The sequence below is a fragment of the Podarcis vaucheri genome, assembly GCF_965113315.1.
Source record: "Podarcis vaucheri genome assembly, chromosome: 9".
Taxonomy (NCBI): domain Eukaryota; kingdom Metazoa; phylum Chordata; class Lepidosauria; order Squamata; family Lacertidae; genus Podarcis; species Podarcis vaucheri.
In genome coordinates, this window is record NC_138767.1 from 11,489,802 (window position 1) to 11,515,768 (window position 25,967).

The 25,967-nt window shown below is 45.5% G+C and overlaps 2 protein-coding genes, 1 long non-coding RNA gene and 1 pseudogene across 5 annotated transcripts in view; 3 read left to right on the top strand and 1 right to left on the bottom strand.

The window, feature by feature from the left end:
- Positions 1 to 25,967, top strand: part of LOC309540149 — a 159,465-nt gene that overhangs the window by 21,853 nt on the left and 111,645 nt on the right. The gene's annotated exons all lie outside the window — the stretch shown is intronic.
- On the top strand, positions 1,714 to 12,718 carry CCNG2 (cyclin G2). 2 transcript variants are annotated; one of them, XM_082236617.1, is made up of 8 exons: positions 1,714 to 2,053; positions 5,271 to 5,399; positions 6,816 to 6,953; positions 7,521 to 7,771; positions 8,389 to 8,467; positions 8,911 to 9,009; positions 9,758 to 9,963; positions 11,223 to 12,718. In XM_082236617.1, exons 2-8 carry the CDS (start codon positions 5,271 to 5,273, stop codon positions 11,350 to 11,352), a joined length of 1,032 nt encoding a protein of 343 aa, XP_082092743.1. In that variant the 5' UTR covers positions 1,714 to 2,053; the 3' UTR covers positions 11,353 to 12,718. The 2 variants fall into 2 exon arrangements, with proteins under 2 accessions (XP_082092743.1, XP_082092744.1); XM_082236618.1 differs by lacking the exon at positions 1,714 to 2,053 and adding an exon at positions 4,246 to 4,393.
- LOC309541089 (small nuclear ribonucleoprotein G pseudogene) lies at positions 14,821 to 15,184 on the bottom strand (annotated as a pseudogene). Its single transcript has one exon. The product of its transcript is annotated as a small nuclear ribonucleoprotein G pseudogene (transcript).
- Positions 17,193 to 24,174, top strand: PIGM (phosphatidylinositol glycan anchor biosynthesis class M). The gene is made up of 2 exons (XM_082236564.1): positions 17,193 to 17,320; positions 22,494 to 24,174. The coding sequence occupies exon 2, from the start codon at positions 22,625 to 22,627 to the stop codon at positions 23,906 to 23,908; it is 1,284 nt and encodes a 427-aa protein (XP_082092690.1). The 5' UTR covers positions 17,193 to 17,320; positions 22,494 to 22,624; the 3' UTR covers positions 23,909 to 24,174.

A 25,967-nucleotide genomic window follows, 5' to 3' on the forward strand; every position in this document is an offset into this window, starting at 1 on the left:
CCATAAAGAAGGCTGATCGCCAAAGAATTGATGCTTTTGAATTCTGGTGCTGGAGGAGACTCTTGAGAGTCCCATGGACTGCAAGAAGATCAAACCAATCCATTCTGAAGGAAATCCAACCTGAGTGATCACTGGAAGGACAGATCCTGAAGCTGAGGCTCCAATACATTGGCCACCTTATGAGAAGAGAAGACTCCCTGGAAAAGACCCTGATGTTGGGAAAGATGGAGGGCACAAGGAGAAGGGGACAACAGAGGACAAGATGGCTGGACAGTGTTCTCGAAGCTACCAGCATGAGTTTGACCAAACTGCGGGAGGCAGTGGAAGAGAGGAGTGCCTGGCGTGCTCTGCTCCATGGGGTCACGAAGAGTCGGACACGACTAAACAACTCAACAAGAACAAAACACAAAAAAAGCAATAATTTCATCGTTTTTTCTTTCTTTGTAAACCACTGAGGTTCTCCCCCCACACACTATTTTTACAAAAAGTAAATATAAATGGAGTTGGGAGTTCACCTCTGGAGACCTTGGTACAATTTAAACCAGTATTTTTCAACTACTGTTCCGCGGCACACTAGTGTGCCGCGAGATGTTGCCTGGTGTGCCGTGGGAAAAATTGAAAAATTCAAAATATTTTTTTTTTTAAAAAAGTAAATTTTTCGCCCACTAGGCGGGCGTTCCCGGACTGTGTCCACCCTATTTTCCATCCATCCTGGGTGGGGATCATATCGGATGGGATCGGATGAGAGCGGCCAGGCGGTCCGCTCTCATCCGATTCCCCATAGAGAGCAGCGGGGCTCTGACATCTCTCTCTCCGCACACAGTGGTGGTGTGCCTCGTGATTTTTTTCATGAAACAAGTGTGCCTTTGCCCAAAAAAAGGTTGAAAAACACTGATTTAAACAATGTTTGGGGTTGAGGGGAATGCCCTCTGGAGACCTTGACTCTGAAAAGGCTGCAGCTGAGCAAGGGGTGAAGCTGCGCCCCTCCATTTTCTTCTGCCCAGCCGCCACCCCAAACAAATGACAGTTGGGAAATGGCAGTTGGGCGCTTCTCTCCCCTCCCCCACGTCATCCCCGCCTCGCCGTAGAATCAGCTGGAGGAGGAAAACAAAAAAGAGCCCCGAGGGAGGGAGAAGCCAAAGGGCTCTCTCCTCATTGGCTGATCTTGACAGCGAACTGCCGTCACCTCCCACCAGTCAGCGCCAACTCCTCTGAACCACAAAACATTCGGATGGCCGGCGCAGAAGCAACAAAAAAGAGGCCCGCCCCCCGCGTCCAATCACCGCTCTGCAGCCACCGACCAATCAGCAAGCAGCCTTTTGGGCGGACTTTTCAAAACGAAGGTTTTCCTCCCGCCCCCACCTTTGTCCCTTTAAAAGGAGCTATGCGTCCCAAGGCATGGAGTGTCCTTCCGCCTCTCGGTTAAAAGCAAAAGGCAATCATTTGCGCGATTGATGGGAGGAAGCATTCCCGCCGTTCTCCAAATCGCTACTGGCGTTCGATTAGGTATATTCCATTCGTGGGGGGCGGGAAGTGAAAGAAACGAGAGGGTTTATTTTTTTACGTCATTCCCCCTCCTCCTCCTACAGGACCGCATCGCCGCGGCGGCTGCGAATCTCTCCGCCCAAAGCAACTCGAGGGAAACAAAACAAGGAGAGCGGGGCGGGCGGGCGGTCACGTGACGGAAAGAGGGGCGGGGCCCGGGGCTGCTCGGCTCTCTTCCGAGCGGACTCCATTTTAATGTGGGTCTGAGGCGCCTCCGGCTCGGCTGCCCCGCGGAGGTCTCCGGGGCTTGGGGAGCGGGAGGCGATGGTGCCGCTGCTGCTTTCGCGCTGACGCCGGGCCGGGAAGGACGGGGGAAGGTCGGGGCTTGGAGTGGGCGGAGGGCGGCTGGATGGATCGGTGAGGACGGGGCGCCTCGGCCGTTCGCTGTTGTTGTCGCCACTGTTGAGGGGACAACCGCCCGCCGCCTCCCATCGCTCCAGCCCCCGGCCTCCCTCCTCCGTCCCTTCCGGGGTCCCGAGAAGACGAGGAGCGGCGCCCCTGAGGAGAGGTATGTCCGGCTGAGAGATGGAAAAATTGGGGGGGGGGGGTTAAGCCTTTTGTAACTTTCTTCCTTGAAAAGCGCCCCCTGTAAACTGCTTCCTATTCCGAAAATCGGCTGAGCAAGGAGTGCTCCCCCAAACCCACGAAATATATATCATTAGAACAAATCGGGCATATTTACCAAAATGAACCCGCCCCCCATAAACGTTTAAAAGCTGCTGTGTCCTGCCTATTTTGATAGTACGTTCGGGGTGATTGTGCATTACACACACACACACCGAGCTATCGATTGTATTTATTTTAGGTGTGTGTGTTTTTTAAGTACATGAAAAAGACTTAACAGGCTATGTATTTATGTGTAGTGATAGTTTCAGATTCCATAGCATGCATATTTGTGTGTGTGTTTGTGTGTATGTATGTATGTATGTGTATGAGAGATTCATATGATCTGTATATATATATGTGTGTGTGTGTGTGTGTGTGTGTGTGTGTATACACACACACACACACACACACCCCAAAAAGGAAGAAAAAGACAGGGCCATGAAAACAATTGCAAAAGCAGGTACTGAAATAAAATGTCAGAATGCCAGGAAGAGGAAATAATTGGCCGAAGGCCTTTTTGTTTTTGTGCACCCTTGTCCTCGCCAGTTTCTTTAAACAGTACTATTGAGGGGGGTGGAGGACGCAGCTTGTTTGGAGATACATTTTCATTTAATGTGTCCTGCTGTGTTTGGGGAGGGGTGATTTGTGTGTTTACGGTTTGCTTTCTTTGTTGCGATGTGAACCACTCTCAGATTTACAAAGTTAAATCTCTGCTGGGAGGGGGAAGGGTGAGATTGAAGGAGCGTTGTGGGTGTCCTGTGAAGAACGGGTTTTAAGAGAGCTGAACCGATTGTTTATTTACTTATTACAATTATTTGTACCCCTTTCGGATCCAAATCTTTTCGAGGCAGCTTGCAAGTAACATGAAGATAGATGAGTAAAATTGCACATGACAATCCACCAGTATTAAAATATTACACTAAAGCAATGTACCAAGGCGATACTGAGGTGGTCTCTGCCTGCCTGCTGCTCACTCAGTGCCTGCAAGGATATTTTCATTTTCCAAGTGCCTCTCAATCACTCTAGCAAGCCTTGGTGCAAAATAAGGCAAGCCAGTAATATCCATATGAAGGGGAGGAGCTGATAGGGAGTGGAGTGCAGTGATTTGGGGGGGGGGTGAGGAGACAAGGCTGATGAGGGGCGGGCCCCACTGAAAGCTTTTGTCTGTCACAGATCCCAGGAGAGCTTTAATGGGAGACTAAGTTTTAGAAAGGGTTGGGGGAGGCTGACAGTGGTGTATCTTTGCTTAAGAGGGTGAGGTGTCTTGTGGGGGTGAAAGGATTTTTTGGTGATGGAAAGCGATCTGTAATTGGGAGGGCAGAGCCCCCCTGGACCTTAGGTAGGACTGCTGGCTTGGAGAGACTCTTGATGGTATGGGTTGCAAGGGAATTGAGCTAAACCCTATTGCTCTGTTAGTTCCAGGTAGGTAGCCATGTTGGTCTGCCGTAGTCGAAACAAAATAAAAAAAATCCTTCCAGTAGCACCTTGGAGACCAACTAAGTTTGTTTCTGGTACGAGCTTTCGACGAAGGCTCATACCTACTGCTGTGTGTTTGGGAAGAGTTTGCTTGAACTCTTCACTAGGGCTATGGAGGTGAACAGAGGACACCAGAAAGTATTTTGCAATAACTGTCCAGTCTTTGATAGCTGGGAGGAGGCACGTAGAGCTGGACAAGTGCGTCACAGGTTGGGGGAAGGCCCCATGTAAGTTCCCCAGAAAGGAGGAAATGGTTGCATGTGGGATAAGCAGGATGAGGTTGGGATGTGTATTTGAGGGGAATGTCTGTGGCAGTGCTGTAGGTGGGGCTTTCAAGAAAAATATCAGCGGAATAGAAATAGAGAAGTAGGGCAAAAAAATGAGAACTGAGGGAGATTTTGGCTGCTTTCACATCCAGCAAAGAGGGTTAAAAGGGATCTCTTGTGTTTTGAGGTGCTCTTGTACTAGATGCAGATTGTGCAGAGCAATCCTTTTCAGCTTCTGTCTAAAGGGCATTTTCTTATCCAAACCCCAAGCTGTTGGTTGAGAGTGAAACCCTTCATGTGTTTTACAGGTTTTGTGTGTCAGGGCTTAGCTGAGGATGGCAGCAGATGATCTAGGCCTTGGGACAAATGTTTTGATAGTTCTCTGTCCGTCCCTCCCTGCCACCACCCACCCATCTCTGCTCCCCAGATTTTTGTTGTTTCGAGGTTGAACAAAGATTATCCCTTTGCTTAGGGTGGAATTGAAAACAGGCTGACTCAAAGTGAGTGATTGGGTGTGTGTGTCTGACAGATTACCTATAAGGAATTTAAATTGTTATTTTTTCTTTTGTAACGGTCTAAGGACTAGAAACAAACAAATTAATTCGAAACCTAATAAGGAAAGAGTAGCAAGATACTGCAAAGCTCCCACTGTATTGGGAACACAGGAAAGCCAGATGGGTAAAAGCCAAAATTTAGCAGGTAGAATTGCAGAGTTATATGCTTAAGGGGTCAGGGGAGTTTATTAGAATGCCTTATCATTTGGGCAGCCTGATATCATTTTGCCAGGTTACTCAACAGTAAGCTGTCTTTTATTGTGGTGGGTCTGCTTCCAAGGGAAATATTCAGAGTGTTGTAGCCTGATGATGTTTCTTACTGTTGAGTCTGTATGTCTATTCCGCTGCTGCCCCCTTCAGTCATTTGGAAGCTGCTTCCACTGTGTGTACGTGACAGCATTCAGCTATGCTCCATCCCCCCTCACCCCCCCAAACTCCCTATGCACTGGCCTTTTAGTCAAGCACTGGGTGAAAGGCCCAGGTTTTCAGCTGGAGAGAGAGGAGTGTTTTTCCTCTCCCATTGCATGGTTTTAGTATGATACACTGTAAACAGTTTAGATAGATGGGCATGTGGGCAATTCAGAGAAATGTGTCATCTGAAATTGTCAAATCATACTATGCTCTTTAATTGTAAGGCTTGTTATCTCCCTGGTCTCAACACACACAAGTTGGGTGAATTGGAAATACAGCATTAATTATTTGCAAAATGAGTGGTGATTATGTTGCTGTTGTAACACACATTTAACCTCTGAAATGGATGTGATTTTTCCCTCCTGAGAATGTTCAATTTGTCTTTCCTTCCTCCTCTCCCCTACTTTCCAAGATGAAGGACCTTGGAGTCGAAGAACAGATGAGCAGTTGGCTCTTCAGGCAGCTGAAGATCCATTTGGAGCAAGAATGGAAATACCAGCCTCGGGAAAAGGGGCTTAGCTTGATTGAGTGCACTGTTGAGGTGAGGAAAAGCTTTTCTCTGGGTCTGGGAATTAATGATTCGCATGATTGAACTTGGTTGCATGTGGGAGATTTGATAGGGAAATGACCAAAACCATAGATTTCTCTTCATGTAGCTTATTAAATATATATTCAACCTTCTCTCAAAGGAACTCAAGGTGGACTATTGATTCTCTTCCTTCCCCTTTTATCCTTACAACAACCCCCTGAGGTAATTAGCTCTAGGTCACCCAGTGAGCTTCATGGCTGAGTGAGGATTTGAAACTTCCAGGTCCTAGTCCAGCACTCTAACCCCACTGGCTAGCTTGTAGGGCTGGTATTAAAAGTGCTATAGGGTGTTGTCAGGGAACTGCCATCAGTGCCGGAGGGAGAGAGCAAAATCCAGAGCGATTCCGGAGAGCGTCCCGGGAGTGGGAGAGGCAGCCCATCTTCTGGGGAAGAGAATCAGCGTAGCACCAGTGGAGAAGGGGGGCTGATGGGGGAAGCGGTGAGGCGGTCCCATGACTCCTTGCCAGGGACCAGCGGGGAGAGTAGGGGTCCTCCGCTGCCTACGCCCTCCTTGCGCAGAAGGCTTTCGCGCAGAGAAAGTAGGAGGAGACTAGGCATCAAAGAGCTTCTTTGCTGGAAGAAGTTTAAGAAACGCCCACTGACGGATTCTGCCAGCGATTGAGGCAGCCACGGGTGAGTGGCTGTCCGGACAGAAAAGGTTCACTCAGGCAATCCAGCCAGGTGTTTGCACCGGCTTACGCACGAGCAGCCCCTAGAACCATTACAGGTGTTCAGATCACATCACATACCCCTAGAACCATTACAGGTGTTCAGATCACATCACATACCGTTGGCTTGATCAGATGTAGCACTCACAATGCAGAGTGATCACTGTGCACTCATTCCTTTCCTTGTACGCTTGCTTTGCTGAATTTATCATGCTTTGTTCCAATGACATTATACCCAAACTACAAAGTATATATTCATTTTGTGGCTTGTAGTCCAAGATTAAACCAGGACTTCTTCTGAACTGCATTTCATTTCCCCCCAAAGATTCCTGTTCAAACTTAGGTTCAGAAGAAAAGAAATGGGCACATACTTCATTCTATATATTGTGTTATTTTGAAAAGAGATTTTGGGTTGTATCCAGTTAATTTGTCCTGTTGGTGCAAAGACTTCCAGTGGTGCAACGGAACTCCCCACCCCCGCAAAAAAAATCTGTTATTGACAAGCTGTTTGGCGAATCAGTGACATGTTGAGGGAAGGGCCTTCTGGCTTCTGGACAGCTTAACTATGGAGTATTTGCCTGCACTCTTCATCCCCACTCCAAATCGCCATGAGATTGGCTGTCACACCACATCAGAATGTCTAAGACATTTCTGTGCAGGGTTTATACATATAACACGAAGCTATTTCTCTTGCTACACAGAATGAAAACGCCTTATGTCCAAGACTGAGGAATGCAAAAGTTGAAGATCTCTGGAGTCTTACCAACTTCTTCGGGTTTGCCACAGAAACATTTGTCTTGGCAGTCAACATCCTAGACAGATTTTTGGCACTCATGAAGGTACATCTAGAAGGAGCTGCTGTATGCATTTTTGCACATATTCAGTAACAATATGTTTCTATTGTCTTTGGCATTTGTTTTTGACTTTAAGGCAATACGGTAATCTAAGATAATTGCCTTATTATAGGTGTGTGACTGAAACAGAAAATAGCATTCCCACGTTTTCCTTGTCTTCCTCAGTTCCCTGTCTTTGTCTCTGACTTTTTTTGCTCCAAAGCCAAATTGCAATCATATTACACTTCTTAGTGAGGTTATCTGAATCTATGGCACCATTCCCGATGACACCTAGTGAATAATATTGCTGAATTTGTAGTAAATGCCCACTACCAGCAGGAGTACTGTTACAGGCTGAACTTACTAAACCTTGTCTTAGTATTGCATAGTACGAGCCAGCTTTCTACTATAAGGGTCTTACTGTTCTAGGCAATAAGGGTATGCAGCAGAACCCAAATAATTATGAATGGATTTTTAGTACCTTTTTTCATTATTTGCCCATTACACATTGCTGCTAGGTAGCTTACCATCCATGCTACTAGCTGTTCCCAACGTTCTTTTCCTTCTCCCTAGGTGAAACCTAAGCACTTGTCCTGCATTGGGGTCTGTTGCTTCCAGCTGGCTGCTCGAGTGGTTGAAGAGGAATGCAACATCCCATCCCTCCATGATGTCATCCGGATTAGCCAATGCAAATGCACTGTGTCCGACCTGAAGCGGATGGAGAAAATAATCTCAGAAAAGCTGCACTTTGACTTCAAAGCTACTACTGCCTTAACCTTTTTGCACTTGTACCATACTATTGTACTCTGTCATACCTCAGAAAGGTACGTGTGGGATCAGCCTTATTCCCTGTTGTTCAGTGGGTAGTTTGAAGCCCTCTTTCTGTCTGTTAGCCTTCTGGATCGTCCCTCTCCCATTGCTGCCTGTACTTTCCTGCTTGCTGTGGCTGCAGATGCTCCAGTTATTGTTTCCCAATGATATGTGCTCATGCACAGTGAGATAAGGAAATGCAGCCAAGATTGGAGAGCCCGTAGTCTCTACAAGATGAATGGGAGCGGTCAGGTGCATTGAGGGTTGTAGACTGGAAATGGGTAAAAGTTTAATGGTAAGGATTTGCTGAACTAACAAATCGAACTGGAATACAAAGAAGGGAGGTATGAGGAGGTCCGAGGAAATAAGTGTATGGAAGTTATGTTATTGAAAATTAATGTGTGTTTTTAACTGTTTTTTATTTTGTATGTTTATTTTTCTTTTTTCTTGCTATATTTTAAAAACTTTTAATAAATATCTTTTTTAAAAAAAGAGGGTTATAGACTGGAAAATAGGATCAGTGCACCGCCTTACATTTTGAGTAACGCTGCAGGCATCTTAGCTGAGTTGAACTCTGCCACACTGCTAGATAACCCGGGTTTACATTTTCCCCATCTTGTCCCTTGTATAGGAAAGAATTGTTGAATCTTGACAAACTGGAAGCACAACTTAAAGCTTGCAACTGCCGACTAGTCTTTTCAAAAGCAAAAGTAAGTAAATAACAGCAAAGCATAGGAGGAGTATGGGCAATATAATGAATGGCACAATTATATTTGGCCATTAAATTGGAGATGCTAGCAAACATACAAAAGTGATAACAGCATGAAGAATATTAAGTTGGCTTTATAATCTCAGTAGTTTGTCTTCTTGTAGTGGGCATGAGATCAGTCTTAATTTGCCATTGCCACCTCTTTCTCATGGTACACTCTGGAATGATCCCTGGGGATAAAAAGGAAATATTACTATATCATTAATGTGAAATATAAAACAGTCATTTACTTGTCTCTGTACTATGGCTTTTATGTGTTGGTGGTGGTGGGAGTAATTTATTTATAAGTTAAAGCAAAAGTAAACCTGAAATGGGTAGTTGACAGGCAAAAGATGGAATCCAGTAATGTGTTACTTTGCTAGATATGTGTGTTTTTACTTTCAGCCATCCATCTTGGCCTTGTGCCTTCTGTCCCTGGAAGTGCAGGCTCTGAAATCCATCGAATTGTTCGAGATGGTTCTGTATGTTCAGAAGCACTCAAAGGTAAGAGATTCAACCATTTTTGCTTTATATCATTTGAACCCAGCAATTCTAATACAGTCTGCTCCTCTGAATATGGGAATTAGTTTCCAAATGCATGATATAGGGGGATTGGGAAGGTCACATGGCTGAAAAGCTTTGAAATAGCTTTGGAGAGGCAAGTATCAGAAGTAAAAGTGTAACAAGGACTCAAAAATGAAAGACATTCCCATTTTACCCATCTTACATCATATGATTCTATACAGGAGACATTTGTTGCAGTATGAGATTTCACATACTTCATCTGCAACCACAAGCGTTCTGTAAACTGTCATTAACTTCAGTACCTCATCAGCTCACACAGTGCCAGTGCTGGGATTTCAGTTAAATATGTAAAGTCTTTGCAGATGTGGTGTGTGGCTGAATCTGCAATTGAGACTAAGTGAGGGTCTTTTAAATTACTGTTCTTTTGTAGAATCTTAGCACAGTATGTTAGGGGAACTGTATGAGAACTAGGCCAGAAGCGAAAGTTGAGCTCAGCTGACACACAGAAATTGTTTCAGAATGCAAACACTGCAGTGTGTTTAGGCATCCAGCTTTTCTGGTGATGAGCTTTTCAGCACACCCCTCAGACTACGATTCCAGCTGGTCTTTTTTTGAACACAAGCTCCACACTCGGGTTATTGTGCATGAGATTACAGGCATAGTGGATTAGTAGTAGAGGTCTCTTGAATGGATACAAATAAATATGAGTGTCTTCTCTTGTTTTTAGATAAGTGACAGCGATTTGCTCTATTGGAGAGAGCTGGTTTCAAAATGCTTAGTGGATTACTCGTCTCCTGCCTGTTGCAAGCCAGACCATAAGAAACTAGTTTGGATTGTTTCAAGGCGTACTGCTCAGAATCTTCAAAACAGCTACTACAGTGTTCCCGAGTTGCCCACTATCCCAGAGGCTGGATGTATTGATGAGAGTGAGAGGTAGGTATATCCCATGGAGCTTTCTCTACTTACCTGCTCATCTTTCAAGTAATGGCATCTCAATAAATTTAATGGTAACTTTCTTTTGTGGCAATTGTGTAATTTAAGATTAGATAACCAAGTAGTATTGGTTTGTTAGCATTTCAAATATTAGAGCTACATTTACTCTCTTGGTGGATTCCAGATCCTATAAAACCAAACAGCTTGTATTGCATCCGTTGTGAGGGTGTTTACATACATTAGTGGGAAGGAATCATACCTCAGAGCACACTTCCTTTTACATGTGGAAGGGCTATTGATTCTGTAAGCAAGTGGAAATCACTACTGCAATAGCAGTAGTACAATCTTAATTCTTGAACTTAACAAGTGACGAAAACATAGGTAAATGTTAATAACTTACTGCAGATTCTTTGGAGTACAGTGGTACCTCGGGTTACATACGCTTCAGGTTACAGACTCCGCTAACCCAGAAAGATTACCTCGGGTTAAGAACTTTGCTTCAGGATGAGAACAGAAATCGTGCAGCAGCGGCACAGTGGCAGCAGCAGGAGGCCCCATTAGCTAAAGTGGTGCTTCAGGTTAAGAACAGTTTCAGGTTAAGAACGGACCTCCGGAACGAATTAAGTTCTTAACTCAAGGTACCACTGTACTATAATGTGGGTCTCTCTGACAGTAAATATTTTGAGGAGACTCCAAGCACTCTGTGCTGTTTAAATTGGTTTAAAGCAATGCTGCATTTTGAATTGGCCAGTTAAGCTTTGAGGCTGCATGAGTTGGGTGCTCAGTAATGAAATACGAGACCAATGTGCAATAAGGCAGTTAGCAGCTGTGCAGACCTTGATTGACCTTATCTAAAGTGAAAGAACTTATTTGAATTATAGCAGCTGACACTGCTTAGTTTAAAATTGTAGACAGTGATGAACATTTTAATCACTTGAGAAACTGATAATCAGAGTCAAGTTCTTGTTGATTTTGCACTGGGAATTCTGTGCATAATGTCATTAACAGAACCCTCACACCATGAAAGCAGAATCTATTCTTAATGCAATTGGGTGCAGTGCAGACTGCTAGGGAATTTAAAATAAATAAATAAGCACTCAGATGTTGCTAAGACATGTGATGCAAATAATGCAACCCAAAAGTAGAAAAAGACCCTCATAAACAGTGTCTATTTGGAGTGGGTTTTTAAAATACTTTTGTTTTTTAATCATTTTTCACTTATGTGAGCTGTATATAACTCTTCATGTTTTACCCCCTAGTGAGGACTCCTGTGAAGATATGAGCTGTGGAGAAGAAAGTCTTAGCAGCTCTCCACCAAGTGACCTGGAAAGCACCTTCTTCTTTGACCTCAAGCCAAAATCAACTCCGTGTGCTAGGCTGAGCTTTTAATGCATTATAGTACTATAGTCAAGAAGTAGCTAAGCACCCTCTGTACCTTGACGCAAGGTCTCATGCAGTACCCAAAACATACACACCACTTACTGTGGCAAAAGTCAAATGTAGCAGGGTTGATCCAACCAACCATTTAGGTCTTTATCCAGTGAGGAGCATGAACAAGTGCACACTGTTTGTTAGTAGGCTATAAGAGAGCTGTAAAGCTTGATATGTGCTTGAACGCCTTGCTGAAATTAGAGTTTGAATATGGGGAACTATTTTTGGGATAGACTGAGTTGCAAAGAAGTGTATGCTTGTTTCTGTCTGGACTGAAGTACTTTTAACCAAAACTTTAGTTGTGCATTCTTTTTTAAGAAAGGAGTTTCTCTCTCCTTTTTTTAAAGCTTTGTTGAATTTCAGGAAGTGTATTAAATAAGGAATATGCTTGTGTTATTTAGGGATGAATAATGTCTCCTTTTAAAGTGAAAACCAGAGGGTAATCTGGTTCAATGTGCCAGGTATATTTTAGTGTTAAAACTTCTCAAGGGTCGGCTTTCCTATCCATTTTAGGAACTGAAGTGTATTCAGAAAACCTTAGTGTTAATGTGAAAAAGAAAACTATTAAATTAGAAATTTTGACATTCAATGTAAAGTCTACTTTCCCTTTTACTACTAACTCCTGTAGCTTTTTTCCAGTATTTTACATTGTCATAAATAATTTCTTAATCATAACACGTTTGCATGCTTAAGTGAAAGCTGTTAGCGGAAAGGCTATTTGATTATGCAGAAGTGTTGGTAAATGTGAAGTTGATGAAAGTGGTTGTAATGACACTTAATTGCTTGCCATTTTCTTTTCTCTTAAAGCACAGACTTTTATGGTTGCTTTACTTAATATTTTCAAATATATGCAAAGTGAGCAAAAGAAGAAATTTACTCTGTAGTATAATAATGTAAAAGCAATGTCATGGTAGAAATGAAGGGGCTCTGTAAGTTAGGATTTTGTAGCATTGTGTGGCCAACGTGTCTAGGCTGAAGTGCAGATGTGAATGGTGATGTATGGTGTGCTCTGATTTTTATAAAGGAAAAAAAAAGTTTACAAAAATTGTGTAAAAATGTAAATTAAAATCTGTATAAAAACTTTAAAAAACAAAATAAGCTGAAAAATATTGTATTTTTACAGTGTGTATGTAACTTTCATGTATGTTGCATGTAGATATTAATTTATTGTATTCTGTATATTATATAAATACTGTACATTGAAGATTTGCCTTTTTGGTACTGCAAGCCAGAGTCTCAAAAGATGTTTTCTGAAAGCTATTTTCTCTCAAAGATAACTCAGATCTCTTTGCTTCAGTTCAATAAAACCAAATGCTTTTCCTAACTAAGTCTCAGTTGTGATTTTGGCAATCAGCATGGAAATATGGCTGGGAATAAGTCAGAAATTCCAGGGTGTCCTTTTTGGAATATGATAGCTTTTTATCAATTAGAATGTAAGTAATGGAAACAAAAACTTTCTTAATGGGGAAATGCACTTCCCAGAATTTGGAGGCAAATTACTAGACCCAATGGCTCCCAGGACTTGGCCAAAAAATGTGCAGGGACCGTACTAGGATTTCAGGGTTAGAAAGATTTAACTATTCTGTATAGACTAAATGGAGGATATTTGGGTTGCCCCATGATCCAAGCCATATGATCTTATTGCTTTCAGATACTTGGGAAAAAATGATTATTTACTTAACACAATGTATTACCCTAACAAATCATGGTATATTATTTTATGTAAAAATGGCTACCTTTATTACTTATATTATATTTAATTATATATTTTTTTTTAAATGGTCATGCTCAATTGTCTCCTATCTTGCTCACATAGAGGTCTCTAATTAACTACCGCTACAACAGAAGCAACACTTTCAATTTATAAGTTAAGTAACTGGTGAAAACATTTCAGTTCAGTCAAAGACAGCCCTGTTACCACCCAGACTACCTAAGGCCTGCATGATTTTTCTGAAATCTTGCGGTGGCCAGGTGAACTCCTTTAGGGGAAAATAAGTCTTGGTCAAAAGTTCAGGGCAGGAGATGTTTTCATTCCCTGAACAGGAGGTAGGAATCTTTATTCAAAGGCCACAACGTAAATTCATGTACAGTGGTGCCCCGCAAGACGAACGCCTCGCAAGACGGAAAACCCGCTAGACGAAAGGGTTTTCCGTTTTGGAGGTGCTTCGCAAAACGAATTTCCCTATGGGCTTCCTTTGCAAGACGAAAGCCCATAGGGAAATCTCCGGGGAAGCGCAGCGCGTCTTCCCCACTGTCCTCGGACCTCCTCTGAAGGCTGGCGGTGGGGCGGAGAGACCTCCTCCCGCCACCAGGCTTCAGAAGGATGCTCCGAAGGCTGGCGGTGGGGAGAAAAGCCCTTCTCCCCGAGCCAGCCTTTGGAAGGCTCCACTGAAGGCTGGCGGTGGGGAGAAAAGCCCTTCTCCCTGCGCCAGCCTTCGGATGGCTGTCCTGAAGACTTGCGGTGGGAGGAGGGTTTTCCTTCCCACCGCCAACATTCAGAATACTGTTCTGAATGTTGGCGGTGGGGAGGAAAAACCCTCCTCCCACCGCAAGCCCCGGGAACAGAGGAGAAGCGCTGCGCCCCTTCCCCTCTGTTCCCGTACCTGTCCTGAAGGCTTGCGGTGGGGAGAAAAGCCCTTCTCCGCAACGCCAGCCTGGCAAGCGGTTTCCCTAGGAACGCATTAATTGATTTTCAATGCATTCCTATGGGAAACCGTGCTTCGCAAGATGAAAAACTCGCAAGAAGAAAAAACTTGTGGAACGAATTAATTTCGTCTTGCGAGGCACCACTATACTAAAAGGGTTCTGTGTGGTGATGCCTCTCAGATACTCAACTTCCAAATAGAGCTTGTCAAGGAGATCTGAAACCTGAAGAAGGGGAATTTTGGGGCATATATTAAAAGGGCATGTAGGAAATTGGATTACTGTGGAAAGTTGAGACCATTTACCGGTACTTACTTGATGCTATTTATGAATCACAACCTATGAAACTGAACTGTAACAAGGCTACCTCTGTCCAAACAGGGCTCTAGTTCCTAAATCCATAGAGCAAAACCCTCCCAAGACAGTGCTGGGTCTGGAAGAAACCCCAGACTAGAATCGTAGAGAAGTACAGTCATACCACATGTTACTTTGCTTCAGGTAGCGCGTTTTCAGGTTGCGTCCTGTGGTGATGTGGAAGTACCGGAAAGGGTTACTTCGGGGTTTCGCCACTCACGCATGTGGAGACGCGCAAAATGACATCGCACATGTGCAGAAGCGGCAAATTGCGATCCGCGCGTGTGCAGACGGGTTGCGTTCTTTTCAAGTTGCGAACGGGCCTCCAGAATGGATCCTGTTCGCAGCCAGAGGTACCACTGTAGAGTTGGAGAGGATAATCTAGTCCAGGCTTCCTCAACCTGTGGGTCCCCAGATGTTGTCCCCCCCCCAATTTTAACAATTTATATAAAAAAAAAAACACAGAGTGTGTCATGCCTGTAAAATCTACAATACAAAAACAAATGTCCACATTGTAGCTTGTTCCACTGGTTTGTTTATACTCGTTCCAAAGCTTCTAGCATAATGATGCTGTTTCCACGTATTACCACCATCCCTATGTTGTTCTGTTGTCCTCCTGGTGCCATTTCCACACACTCATCTATTACAAGATTCATAAATGGATCAAATCCTCTTAAGATTCCTTGGACATGCCGGCCACCATTTAATTTCAATGACAGCTTCTTGTCCATAAATTTCTTCAGCTCCGGCAGGTGTGCTTTGCTCATCGTGTCTCCTCACAGGTAGCTCCCGTCCCCAGATGTTGTTGAACTACAACTCCCATCTGGGGACCCACAGATTGAGAACCACTGATCTAGTCCAACCCCATGCAATGCAGAAAATGTTTGCCCAACATGTGGCTCGAACCTACGACCTTGAGATTTAGAGTAAGAAGAGAAGACTCCCTGGAAAAGACCCTGATGTTGGGAAATATGGAGGGCACAAGGAGAAGGGGACGACAGAGGACAATATGGTTGGACAGTGTTCTCGAAGCTACCAGCATGAGTTTGACCAAACTGCGGGAGGCAGTGGAAGACAGGAGTGCCTGGCGTGCTCTGGTCTATGGGGTCACGAAGAGTCGGACACGACTAAACAACTAAACAACAACAAACCTGATCCAAAACACCCACCCACCCCACTCACATCACACATGAAAACAAAGACCATCACAGCCAACCACAAATGAATAACCACACCCTAGGCCAACCCCAACCTCTTTCACCACCAAAGGAACACAAGAAGATTCCACCTAAACATTAGGAAGAAGTTCCTGACAGTGAGAGCTGTTCGACAGTGGAATTTGCTGCCAAGGAGTGTGGTGGAGTCTCCTACTTTGGAGGTCTTTAAGCAGAGGCTTGACAACCATATGTCAGGAGTGCTCTGATGGTGTTTCCTGCTTGGCAGGGGGTTGGACTCGATGGCCCTTGTGGTCTCTTCCAACTCTATGATTCTATGGTTCTATGATTCTAAGTGAACAGCAAAGAACCTGCACAAGCAACGCTGACACCAAACCCTACATATAGTAAGTAAAATAGAAATATCACCACCTGACCCCACCCCATCTTTCCCCCCTCCACCACTTTCCCCCTTTTCTTCCTAATGTCTCAACAAATGAAACTGAAGTGTAAAAATGTTACATGGGGGGGGGGAATACGAGAGAGAGAGATTGCACACACTTTTGTATATCAAGAAACTCTTTAATAATAATAATAAAAAACCAATGGCCATCCTGCCTCTGTAGCTGTGCCATTGCAATAAAAGGGGGTGGGCCGCCCCTCCTGCATTCATGCTCACCTTTTTCTGCTTTTGACTTGGCTGCAACACCAGAGCTTGATCCTACAATATGTGAATTAAAACAACAACACAGAACACGTGCCTAATAACAACAATGCTTATCTTTTTAGCTGCTTTTTTATGGTGTTATTATTATTTCAGATTATAAATGCTATAAAGTAAAGGTAAAGGGACCTCTGACCATTAGGTCCAGTCATGTCTGACTCTGGGGTTGCGGCGCTCATCTCGCTTTATTGGCCAAGGGAGCCGGCGTACAGCTTCCGGGTCATGTGACCAGCATGACTAAGCTGCTTCTGGTGAACCAGAGCAGCGCATGGAAACACCATTTACCTTCCCACCGAAGCGGTACCTATCGATCTACTTGCACTTTGACATGCTTTCGAACTGCTAGGTTGGCAGGAGCAGGGACCGAGCAACGGGAGCTCACCCCATCGTGGGGAGTCGAACTGCCGACCTTCTGATCGGCAAGCCCTGGGCTCTGTGGTTTAACCCACAGCGCCACCTGCGTCCCAAAATTAAACCCAAAAGTCAAGTTGCATTGGCCGGGAATCGAACCCGGGCCTCCCGCGTGGCAGGCGAGAATTCTACCACTGAACCACCAATGCTATACATGGGACATGTTCATCACATGTGACGACTTTTACGGTCGTTGTGTTTTGCTGATTTTTAGGCTGCAACTGTTTTATGGATGATTTGGGCTGCATTTGCGATGCTCTCTTACCGCATTGCTATTTATTGCTCGTGAGCGGCTTTGAGAGTCGTCTGAATGAAAAGCGGCATAGAAACACGTCCCTTCTACCCAAGAATAAAACAAACCCCTACCTTCGCAGCGAGGAGCATGCGCCGTGCGGCACCATGTAGCCCTGGCGCTGCCCACACTTTGCTTCTCCTGCCCGCTTCCCATCCGCTCTCGCTCTCCTGGCGAAGCAGGACGAGGAAGGGCAGAGGCTGGGGCTTCAGTTCCGCAACTGCGCATGCGCTTCCCCAAGCAGCCCCTGCTTCCTGCAAGCGAGGAGATTTGCTTTCCAAATGCTGCAAAGCAGCTTCGCAGACCTTCTTCCCCGGAGCAACCTGCGCGGCGGAGTCACCCTCACAGGTACCGTTTCCTGCAAAGGTCCTACTCCTGCCCTGCTCGCTGTTCCTCCCCATTATTTACTTCTGCTCCCTCTCCTTCCTTGAAGAAATGGTCATATCCGGGCTAAATGCACATAAATATAAAGGTGGGCACGTGAAATGCACGCAGCTCAGTGGTGGTGGTTGTCGTTTTGTCGTGTCCGACTCTTTGTGACTCCGTGGACCAGAGCACGCCAGGCACTCCTGTAGAATCATAGAATGATAGAGTTGGAAGAGACCACAAGGGCCATCGAGTCCAACCCCCTGCCAAGCAGGAAACACCATCAGAGCACTCCTGACATATGGTTGTCAAGCCTCTGCTTAAAGACCTCCAAAGTAGGAGACTCCACCACACTCCTTGGCAGCAAATTCCACTGTCAAACAGCTCTTACTGTCAGGAAGTTCTTCCTAATGTTTAGGTGGAATCTTCTTTCTTGTAGTTTGGATCCATTGCTCCGTGTCCGCTTCTCTGGAGCAGCAGAAAACAACCTTTCTCCCTCCTCCATGTGACATCCTTTTATATATTTGAACATGGCTATCATATCACCCCTTAACCTCCTCTTCTCCAGGCTAAACATGCCCAGCTCCCTTAGCCGTTCCTCATAAGGCATCGTTTCCAAGCCTTTGACCATTTTGGTTGCCCTCCTCTGGACACGTTCCAGTTTGTCAGTGTCCTTCTTGAATTGTGATGCCCAGAACTGGACACAGTACTCCAGGTGAGGTCTGACCAGAGCAGAATACAGTGGCACTATTACTTCCCTTGATCTACATGCTATACTCCTATTGATGCAGCCCAGAATTGCATTGGCTTTTTTAGCTGCCGCGTCACACTGTTGGCTCATGTCAAGTTTGTGGTCAACCAAGACTCCTAGATCCTTTTCACATGTACTGCTCTCAAGCCAGGTGTCACCCATCTTGTATTTGTGCAATACTTTACATTTCTCCCTGTTAAAATTCATCTTGTTTGTTTTTGCCCAGTTCTCTAATCTGTCAAGGTCGTTTTGAAGTGTGATCTTGTCCTCTGGGGTGTTAGCCACCCCTCCCAGTTTGGTGTCATCTGCAAATTTGATCAGGATGCCCTTGAGTCCATCATCCAAGTCGTTGATAAAGATGTTGAATAAGACAGAACCCTGTGGCACCCCACTAGTCACTCTTCTGCAGGATGAAGAGGAACCATTGATGAGCACCCTTTGGGTTCGGTCAGTCAACCAGTTAAAAATCCACTGAGTGGTAGCATAGTCAAGACCGCATTTTACCAGCTTCTTTACAAGAATATCATGGGGGACCTTGTCAAATGCCTTGCTGAAATCAAGGTAGGCTACATCCACTGCATTCCCTTCATCTACCAGACTTGTAATTCTGTCAAAAAAACGAGATCAGGTTAGTCTGACATGACTTATTTTTCAGAAATCCATGCTGACTATTGGTGATCACAGCATTCCTTTCTAGGTGCTCACAGACTGTCTTCCACTGCCTCCCGCAGTTTGGTCAAACTCATGCTGGTAGCTTCGAGAACACTGTCCAACCATCTCATCCTCTGTTGTCCCCTTCTCCTTGTGCCCTCCATCTTTCCCAACATCAGGGTCTTTTCCAGGGAGTCTTCTCTTCTCCTGAGGTGGCCAAAGTCTTGGAGCCTCAGCTTCAGGATCTGTCCTTCCAGTGAGCACTCAGGGCTGATTTCCTGAAGAATGGATAGGTTTGATCTTCTTGCAGTCCATGGGACTCTCAGGAGTCTCCTCCAACACCATCATTCAAAAGCATCAATTCTTCGGCGACCAGCCTTCTTTATGGTCCAGCTCTCACTTCCATACATCACTACTGGGAAAACCATAGCTTTAACTATACGGACAATTGGTATGATGCCCCTATTTTCATTGGAGAAATGTTGGAGGGTATGGAATAGGGTATGCATAGAGCCATAGAACTGTAGAATTGGAAGGGACCCCGAGAGTCCAGGAATCCATGACAGGTGGCCACCGAACCTCTGCTTAAAAAAAACCTCTAATGCAGAAGTTTAGTCATCGTTAAGAGTGGGTTTCTGTCATTCATTTTTTGCGCGCGATCTGCTTCTGCACAGTGACAGCTGCGGCTCCTTCCTTCCTTTCCTTGCCATCCGTTTTTTTCAAAATGCTTCCTGATTCTCTGCTCTGTGTCACTGTTGCTACTGCAACTCTGCAACAGCAGGGACAGCCCTCTAGTTATTCCCAAGCCGATCCTTCTCTTTCAGCAGCAGAGGGAGGGTCCCCTCCCCTCCCCCTCCCCCTCTGCTCCCAAGTGATGAGACCCTCCTTTCTACCCCACCCTGGGCCTCGCCTCCCAATTTATTCCCACTCCCAATCCATTCAATACTCCGTCTTTCCCGTTCTTTGCTTGGGTCTTATTTATATTTATATAACAACATTTATATAACAACAACAACAACAACAACAACAACAACAACAACAACAACAACTATTTATTATTTATACCCTGCCCATCCGGCTGGGCTTCCCCATCCACTCTGGGCGGTTTCCAACAAAATATTAAAATACAGTAATGCATCAAACATTAAAAGCTTCCCTAAACTGGGCTGCCTTCAGATGTCTTTTAAAGATAAGATAGCAGCTTATTTCCTTCACATCTGAAGGGAGGGTGTTCCACAGGGTGGGCGCCACTACCAAGAAGGCCCTCTGCCTGGTTCCCTGTAACCTCACTTCTCGCAATGAGGGAACTGCCAGAAGGCCCTCTACGCTGGACCTCAGTGTCCGGGTAGAAAGATAGGGGTGGAGACACTCCTTCAGGTATACTGGATCGAGGCCATTGAGGGCTTTCTAGGTCAGTACCAACACTTTGAATTGTGCCTGGAAACGTACTGGGAGCCAATGTAGGTCTTTCAAGACTGGTGTAATATGGTTTTGTGGCTGCTCCCACTCACCAGTCTAGCTGTTCTTTCCGTGCAGATTCTCCTCAGTGTATTGTGTGGCTCTGACTCTTTGTGAGTGTATGCTAAAGGTGACTTGAGAGGGTGTGTCTCCTCATTTGTTTGTGTGCATGATGCAGGCTGTGTGTTGGAACTCTGTGTCTGATTTTTTTCCCCTATGTGTGCGCTCAAAAGGTGTGAGTTTGGAATGCGTACCTCATTCTCTGTGCATGCACGCATGCCCGAAGGAGGTGAGTAGAATTGTGCCTCTGATTTTTTGAGTTAAAAGTGTGAGTTAGGAGTGTGTGTGTGTTGGGAATGTGCCCTGTTCTGTTCTAAGGTTATGCGTTAGAAATGTGTGCCTGATCGTGTTTATGGTTCTGCATGTCTGGTCCGGCCCGCTGTCGAAATACAGCCTCCGAGAGGTTTCCACTTAAGTAATCTGGCCCTCAGGCCGACAGAGGTTTCTCAACCTGTTTTTGCACGTAACAGGTAGGGGGAAATGGCATCCCTGCCCAGGCAGCTCACAAGACGAGACCCGCTTAGCACCAGCTATCAAATTGCATTATGTACCTTCTACACCGTTCTCTCAGATTCCTAGTTTCCCTGCTTCTGGCTGTGTTTCCCAAGCGGCTTACAAAACAAGACAAGGAAGCTCCACTAATCAAAAGCCAGGCTTCTAGTTTAACTGTACTGTCATACCTCAGGTTACAATGTGGGTGGCGCTGTGGGTTAAACCACAGAGCACAGGACTTGCCGATCAGAAGGTCGGCGGTTCAAATCCCCATGACGGGGTGAGCTCCCGTTGCTCGGTCCCAGCTCCTGCCAACCTAGCAGTTTGAAAGCACATCAAAGTGCAAGTAGGTAAATAGGTACCACTCTGGCGGGAAGGTAAACAGCGTTTCCGTGCGCTGCTCTGGTTCGCCAGAAGCTGCTTAGTCATGCTGGCCACATGACCCGGAAGCTGTACACCGGCTTCCTTGGCCAGTAAAGTGAGATGAGTGCCGCAACCCCAGAGTCAGTCACGACTGGACCTAATGGTCAGGGGTACCTTTACCTTTACCTCGGGTTACAGCCGCTTCGAGTTGCACGTTTTTGGGTTGTGCACTGCACCGAGCCCAGTAGTACCGGAACAGGTTACTTCTGGGTTTTGGCGCTTTGCATATGCGCAGAAGTGCTAAATCGTGCTTTGTGCATGCGCAGAAGAGCCGAATCACAACCTGCACATGCGCAGGCATGACGCTGCGGGTTGCGAATGTGTCTCCCGTACGGATCACGTTCACAACCCGAGTGTCCTCTGTACAGGCAACTCCCCACTTGCACACAATGTACTTCTGTGCAACTGCGTACACATGCAGCACCGGGAACCCAGAAAGGGAAGTGGACCCTCTCCCAGATACTCCCCACTTCTAGGTTCCACTTCCGGGTTTCCAGCGCTGTGGGGTGATCATGTGCTAGTGGGGAGCTGCTTGTAGTATTATTCTTTTAAATTTGCTTTTCACCCTTCCTTAAAAACTGTGATGTTGGTCAGCCTGGAGAAATCTGCTTTGTGGCCCAATTTTGAACCCTTGCCAATGTTTGCAAATATGTTTTGGGTAGTTTTTAATTGCTTTTAATAGGCTTTCCACCTTATTTTAAATTGTATCGTTTTGACATTTCGATGTGTGCCACTCTGGGCTACTTTGTTGTTTTTTTAATAATCTTCATTAATTTAAACTACATACATATACAAAGAATTTACAATCTCATACTACAAAAAGAAAATTAAAGAAAAAAGAATTAAGAAAAAAGAAAAGAAGAAAATACAGAAAAAAGAAAGAAGAAAAAGCAGATTTACGTGCATAAAAACTTAATCTTCCTAATACTTAAATAAACACTTAAATAAAAAAGACTTCTGACAAAACGAGTCTTCCAATCGTTCTCATTGTACTGTTTATACTGTCGCTGTTTTCCTTTTCTGTACTGTTTATACTGTTTTCTTCGCACATTTTTATTTTCTTTAATATTGTTCCTATCTACTCCACAAACGGTATTTGTTGTGTTTACAAGTATCACTCAAGTTCGGCTAATATGGTGCGGTTGGTACAATATGATCATATATAATCTGGACTGCTTTGGGTGGGATGCAAATTGAATAAACAAAGAAGCATGACCAGCAGGCCAAAGGGTTTCCCCAAGCACTGGGTAAAATAGCGAGGCCCTTGCAAAATGCCAATAGCAGCTGACCTTTCTCTGCCTCTTACTGCCTCTTAAACAGGGTTGTTTGCTACTTATGCAGAGCTCTGTTGATTTGATTTGCACCTGAAGAAGTCGACAGCAAGGCAGGAGTGGCCGTGAAGGATGGGATCCGCTTCTTCTTTTAACGCCCCTTCTTAAAGAGACCCAAATATGGCGCCACATCAGACATTCAGGAAACGAATCCTTTCCGGATTCCTCAGGAAAGAACTCCTATTCAGCGCTGCTTTCGCCATCAGGCTGGCTCTTGTTTTCTACGGAGTTTATCAGGACAGGACGATGCTGGTGAAATATACGGACATCGACTATCAGGTCTTCACCGACAGCGCCAAGTACGTCACGGAAGGGAAATCTCCCTACCTGAGAGCCACTTACCGTTACACCCCACTGGTCGCCTGGATCTTGACACCAAACATTCACTTGACTGATCTGTACGGAAAGATCCTTTTTGTTGCTGGGGATATGGTTGCCGCTTACCTCATCTACGAGATCTTGCTTCTCAGAGGCCTGGGAGACAGGGAGGCTTGTGGCTGCTGTGCTTTCTGGCTCCTCAACCCCCTGCCAATGGCCGTGTCCAGCCGGGGGAATGCGGAATCCCTCATCGCAAGCCTGGTCCTTGGCACCATGTACTACGTGGAGAAGAGGCGCTTGGTGATGGCGGCCGTCCTTTACGGCCTCTCCGTACATATGAAGATTTACCCAGCAACCTATGCGCTGCCGTTAGCCCTCCATCTGCAAAGCTGCGGGAACCCCGAGCGAAGAGAAGCAGACGTTTCGAAGCGGAAGCTCTCGCTCGCCGGCGACTTTCTGCGGCCTCTCTTAAGGCTGTTGTCCAGCCGCGACGTCCTGGTTTTCGGGACGGTGGCCGGTTCCACGTTTGCAGCCCTAGGCCTCGCGTTTTACCTCCGTTACGGCTGGGAGTTTCTGGAGCACACCTACCTCTACCACCTGACGCGCCGAGACATCCGCCACAACTTCTCGCCTTACTTTTACATGCTGTACCTGACGGCGGAAAGCGAGTGGAGTTTCCCCCTCGGACTTGCGGCCTTCCTCCCGCAGCTCCTCCTCCTGTTGGTCATTTCCTTGGCGTATTACCAGGACCTTGTCTTCTGCTGCTTCCTGCAGACTGCGGTGTTTGTGAGCTTCAACAAAGTGTGCACATCCCAGTATTTCCTCTGGTACCTTTGCCTCCTTCCACCTGTCTTGCCTCGCCTGAGGATGTCCTGGGTTCGGGCTGCCACGCTTCTCCTGCTGTGGCTTCTCGGACAGGGTCTGTGGTTGGCACCAGCCTATTTTCTGGAGTTCAAAGGGCAAAACACTTTCTTGCTCATCTGGCTAGCAGGCTTGCTCTTCCTCCTTATCAACTGCGCAATCCTCGTTCAGATTATTTCTCACTATTGTACGGCGCAGGTGACCAGGAAAGTGAAGCAGCGGTGAGGCCTGACTCCTCACAAAGGAGAAATCCTACAGGTGGTTCTCTGAGAGGAGTTATTCATTGAGCAAGACTGGGTAACAACAGACATTTTTTAAAAGTTTGGGGGATCTCTTTTTCGGTATCGTTTTTGCACCGTTTTGGAAACTCTCACCCTTCGTTTTGAGACAGGTGAAGACTTTTTTTTTGAGGTCTGCTTCTTCTGAAACATGACTATTGATGTGTATTCATTTGTTACATAACTGGTTCCCATTTCTACTGCATTGCACTGTTCAGAGCCCACCTCATCTCTGTCTCCTGGTCCCCCTCCTCTCCAGCCTCTGATTCCGGACTGCTCTCTGCCACAGCCTCTTCCTGCTCACTAAACCCTGTTGCCTCTCCAGCTTCCGACACCTCCTCCTCCCAGTCTGCCTCCTCTTCTCCCTCTGACCACTCATCACCGTCTCACCTCCAGTCCCCTGGCTCAGAGCCTTCTTCCCTAGCTGGTGCCTCCCACCATTCCTCTGTGTCCAGCACAGGTGTAATACGTGCAAGTCCCGGTGTAATATTATATTTGCCCCAAAGTGCCGACTGGACTTTCTGTATATGAACCAGCCCTTCTCTGTGTTTCCCACTTGTGGGAAAATGTAGGGGTCTTGGTCAGGCAAGAAGGGTCTTGTCAGTGTTGGCCCCCTTGCCTATGGAATGTTCTTTCTACCATCTCTGGCAGCTTTTAGGTACCAGGCTAAGCTTTTTCCTGTTTATCCAGGTCTTTTGTTAATTAATAATGCTGCCTCCTGTGGTGGTGCTCATCTTTTAGATGGGTGGTTAGGACTAGATCCTTATTTTACTGTGCATTTGTGTATATTGTATTGTTGGCGCTTTAATTTTTCTCTCCTCTTAATTTTTTTTTCATATACTGCGTTTCATTTGTTTGTCAAGTCCCTTTGAGACTGTAAAAAGCCACCAATAAATGAGATGATGACGACGACGACGACGATGATGATTAATAATAGATGTTTATTCACATTTCCACCACATTCTTGACCTACTGCTCTGTAAACTGGCCAGCCATGTAGCTGGCAAGTACAAAGGTTTTGGTGTTGCTGTTGCAAGTGTTTAACCTCTGCCTGGTTGCATTGCTATGCACGCCCAAGGAACCCCCGTAGGTCAAAGAGCCTTCTGGGTCAAAGGAGTAAATTCTCTGGAAAATTAAACTAAAGTAATTTCAGGGAGTTTCCAAGCGATTGTTCTAAGTTTCTTCATTCTCTCTCTTCTGTAGAAGTTGTTGAGTTTCCTGCATCTCACAATAGCAGCCGTTGCTGCAATAACACAATTGCTCTGGAAAGCAAATCTTTATGAGCCCCTGAGCTGAAGCTATTCTTGTGATGGTTGATTTTGAAATTGATTCCTTTTTTGTGTTTGTTTTTGTTTCTTGTAATGTATTCCTTTGTTTGTTTCTTTTTTTATAAGCCCCTTTTAGTATTTTTTTTTGCGTGTTGAAAAGCGGCATACCAAGAAAATTATGAATGAACACATATGTATTTAGGACTAATCTTGTTTTTATGATTGTAAATTGCTTTGCATATTTTCTAATATTCTGTTTTAATGCTGTAACCCACCCTGGGACGTTCCCTTTGTGTCAGGTTGGGGACCTGTCCCACCTGTCCCTTACTGTGCAGGAAAACACTGCCGGGCATTTTCCATTTGATTTAATTTTGATTTATGATATTTCTATGCCATTTTTCATCCAAATGAACCCCAAAGCGGCTTGCAAACAATAAACAACAATAGCACGGTAGCACATAATGGAACATCACAAACACAGCCTAAATCATATACAGTGGTGCCCCGCAAGACGAAGGCCTCGCAAGACGGAAAACCCGCTAGACGAAAGGGTTTTCCGTTTTGGAGGCGCTTCGCAAAACGAATTTCCCTATGTGTTTCCTTCGCAAGACGAAAGCCCATAGGAAAATCTCCGGGACAGCGGGGAAGCGCAGCGCGTCTTCCCCACTGTCCTCGGACCTCCTCCGAAGGCTGGTGGTGGGAGGAGGGCTCTCCTCCCGCCGCCAGCCTTTGGGGCAG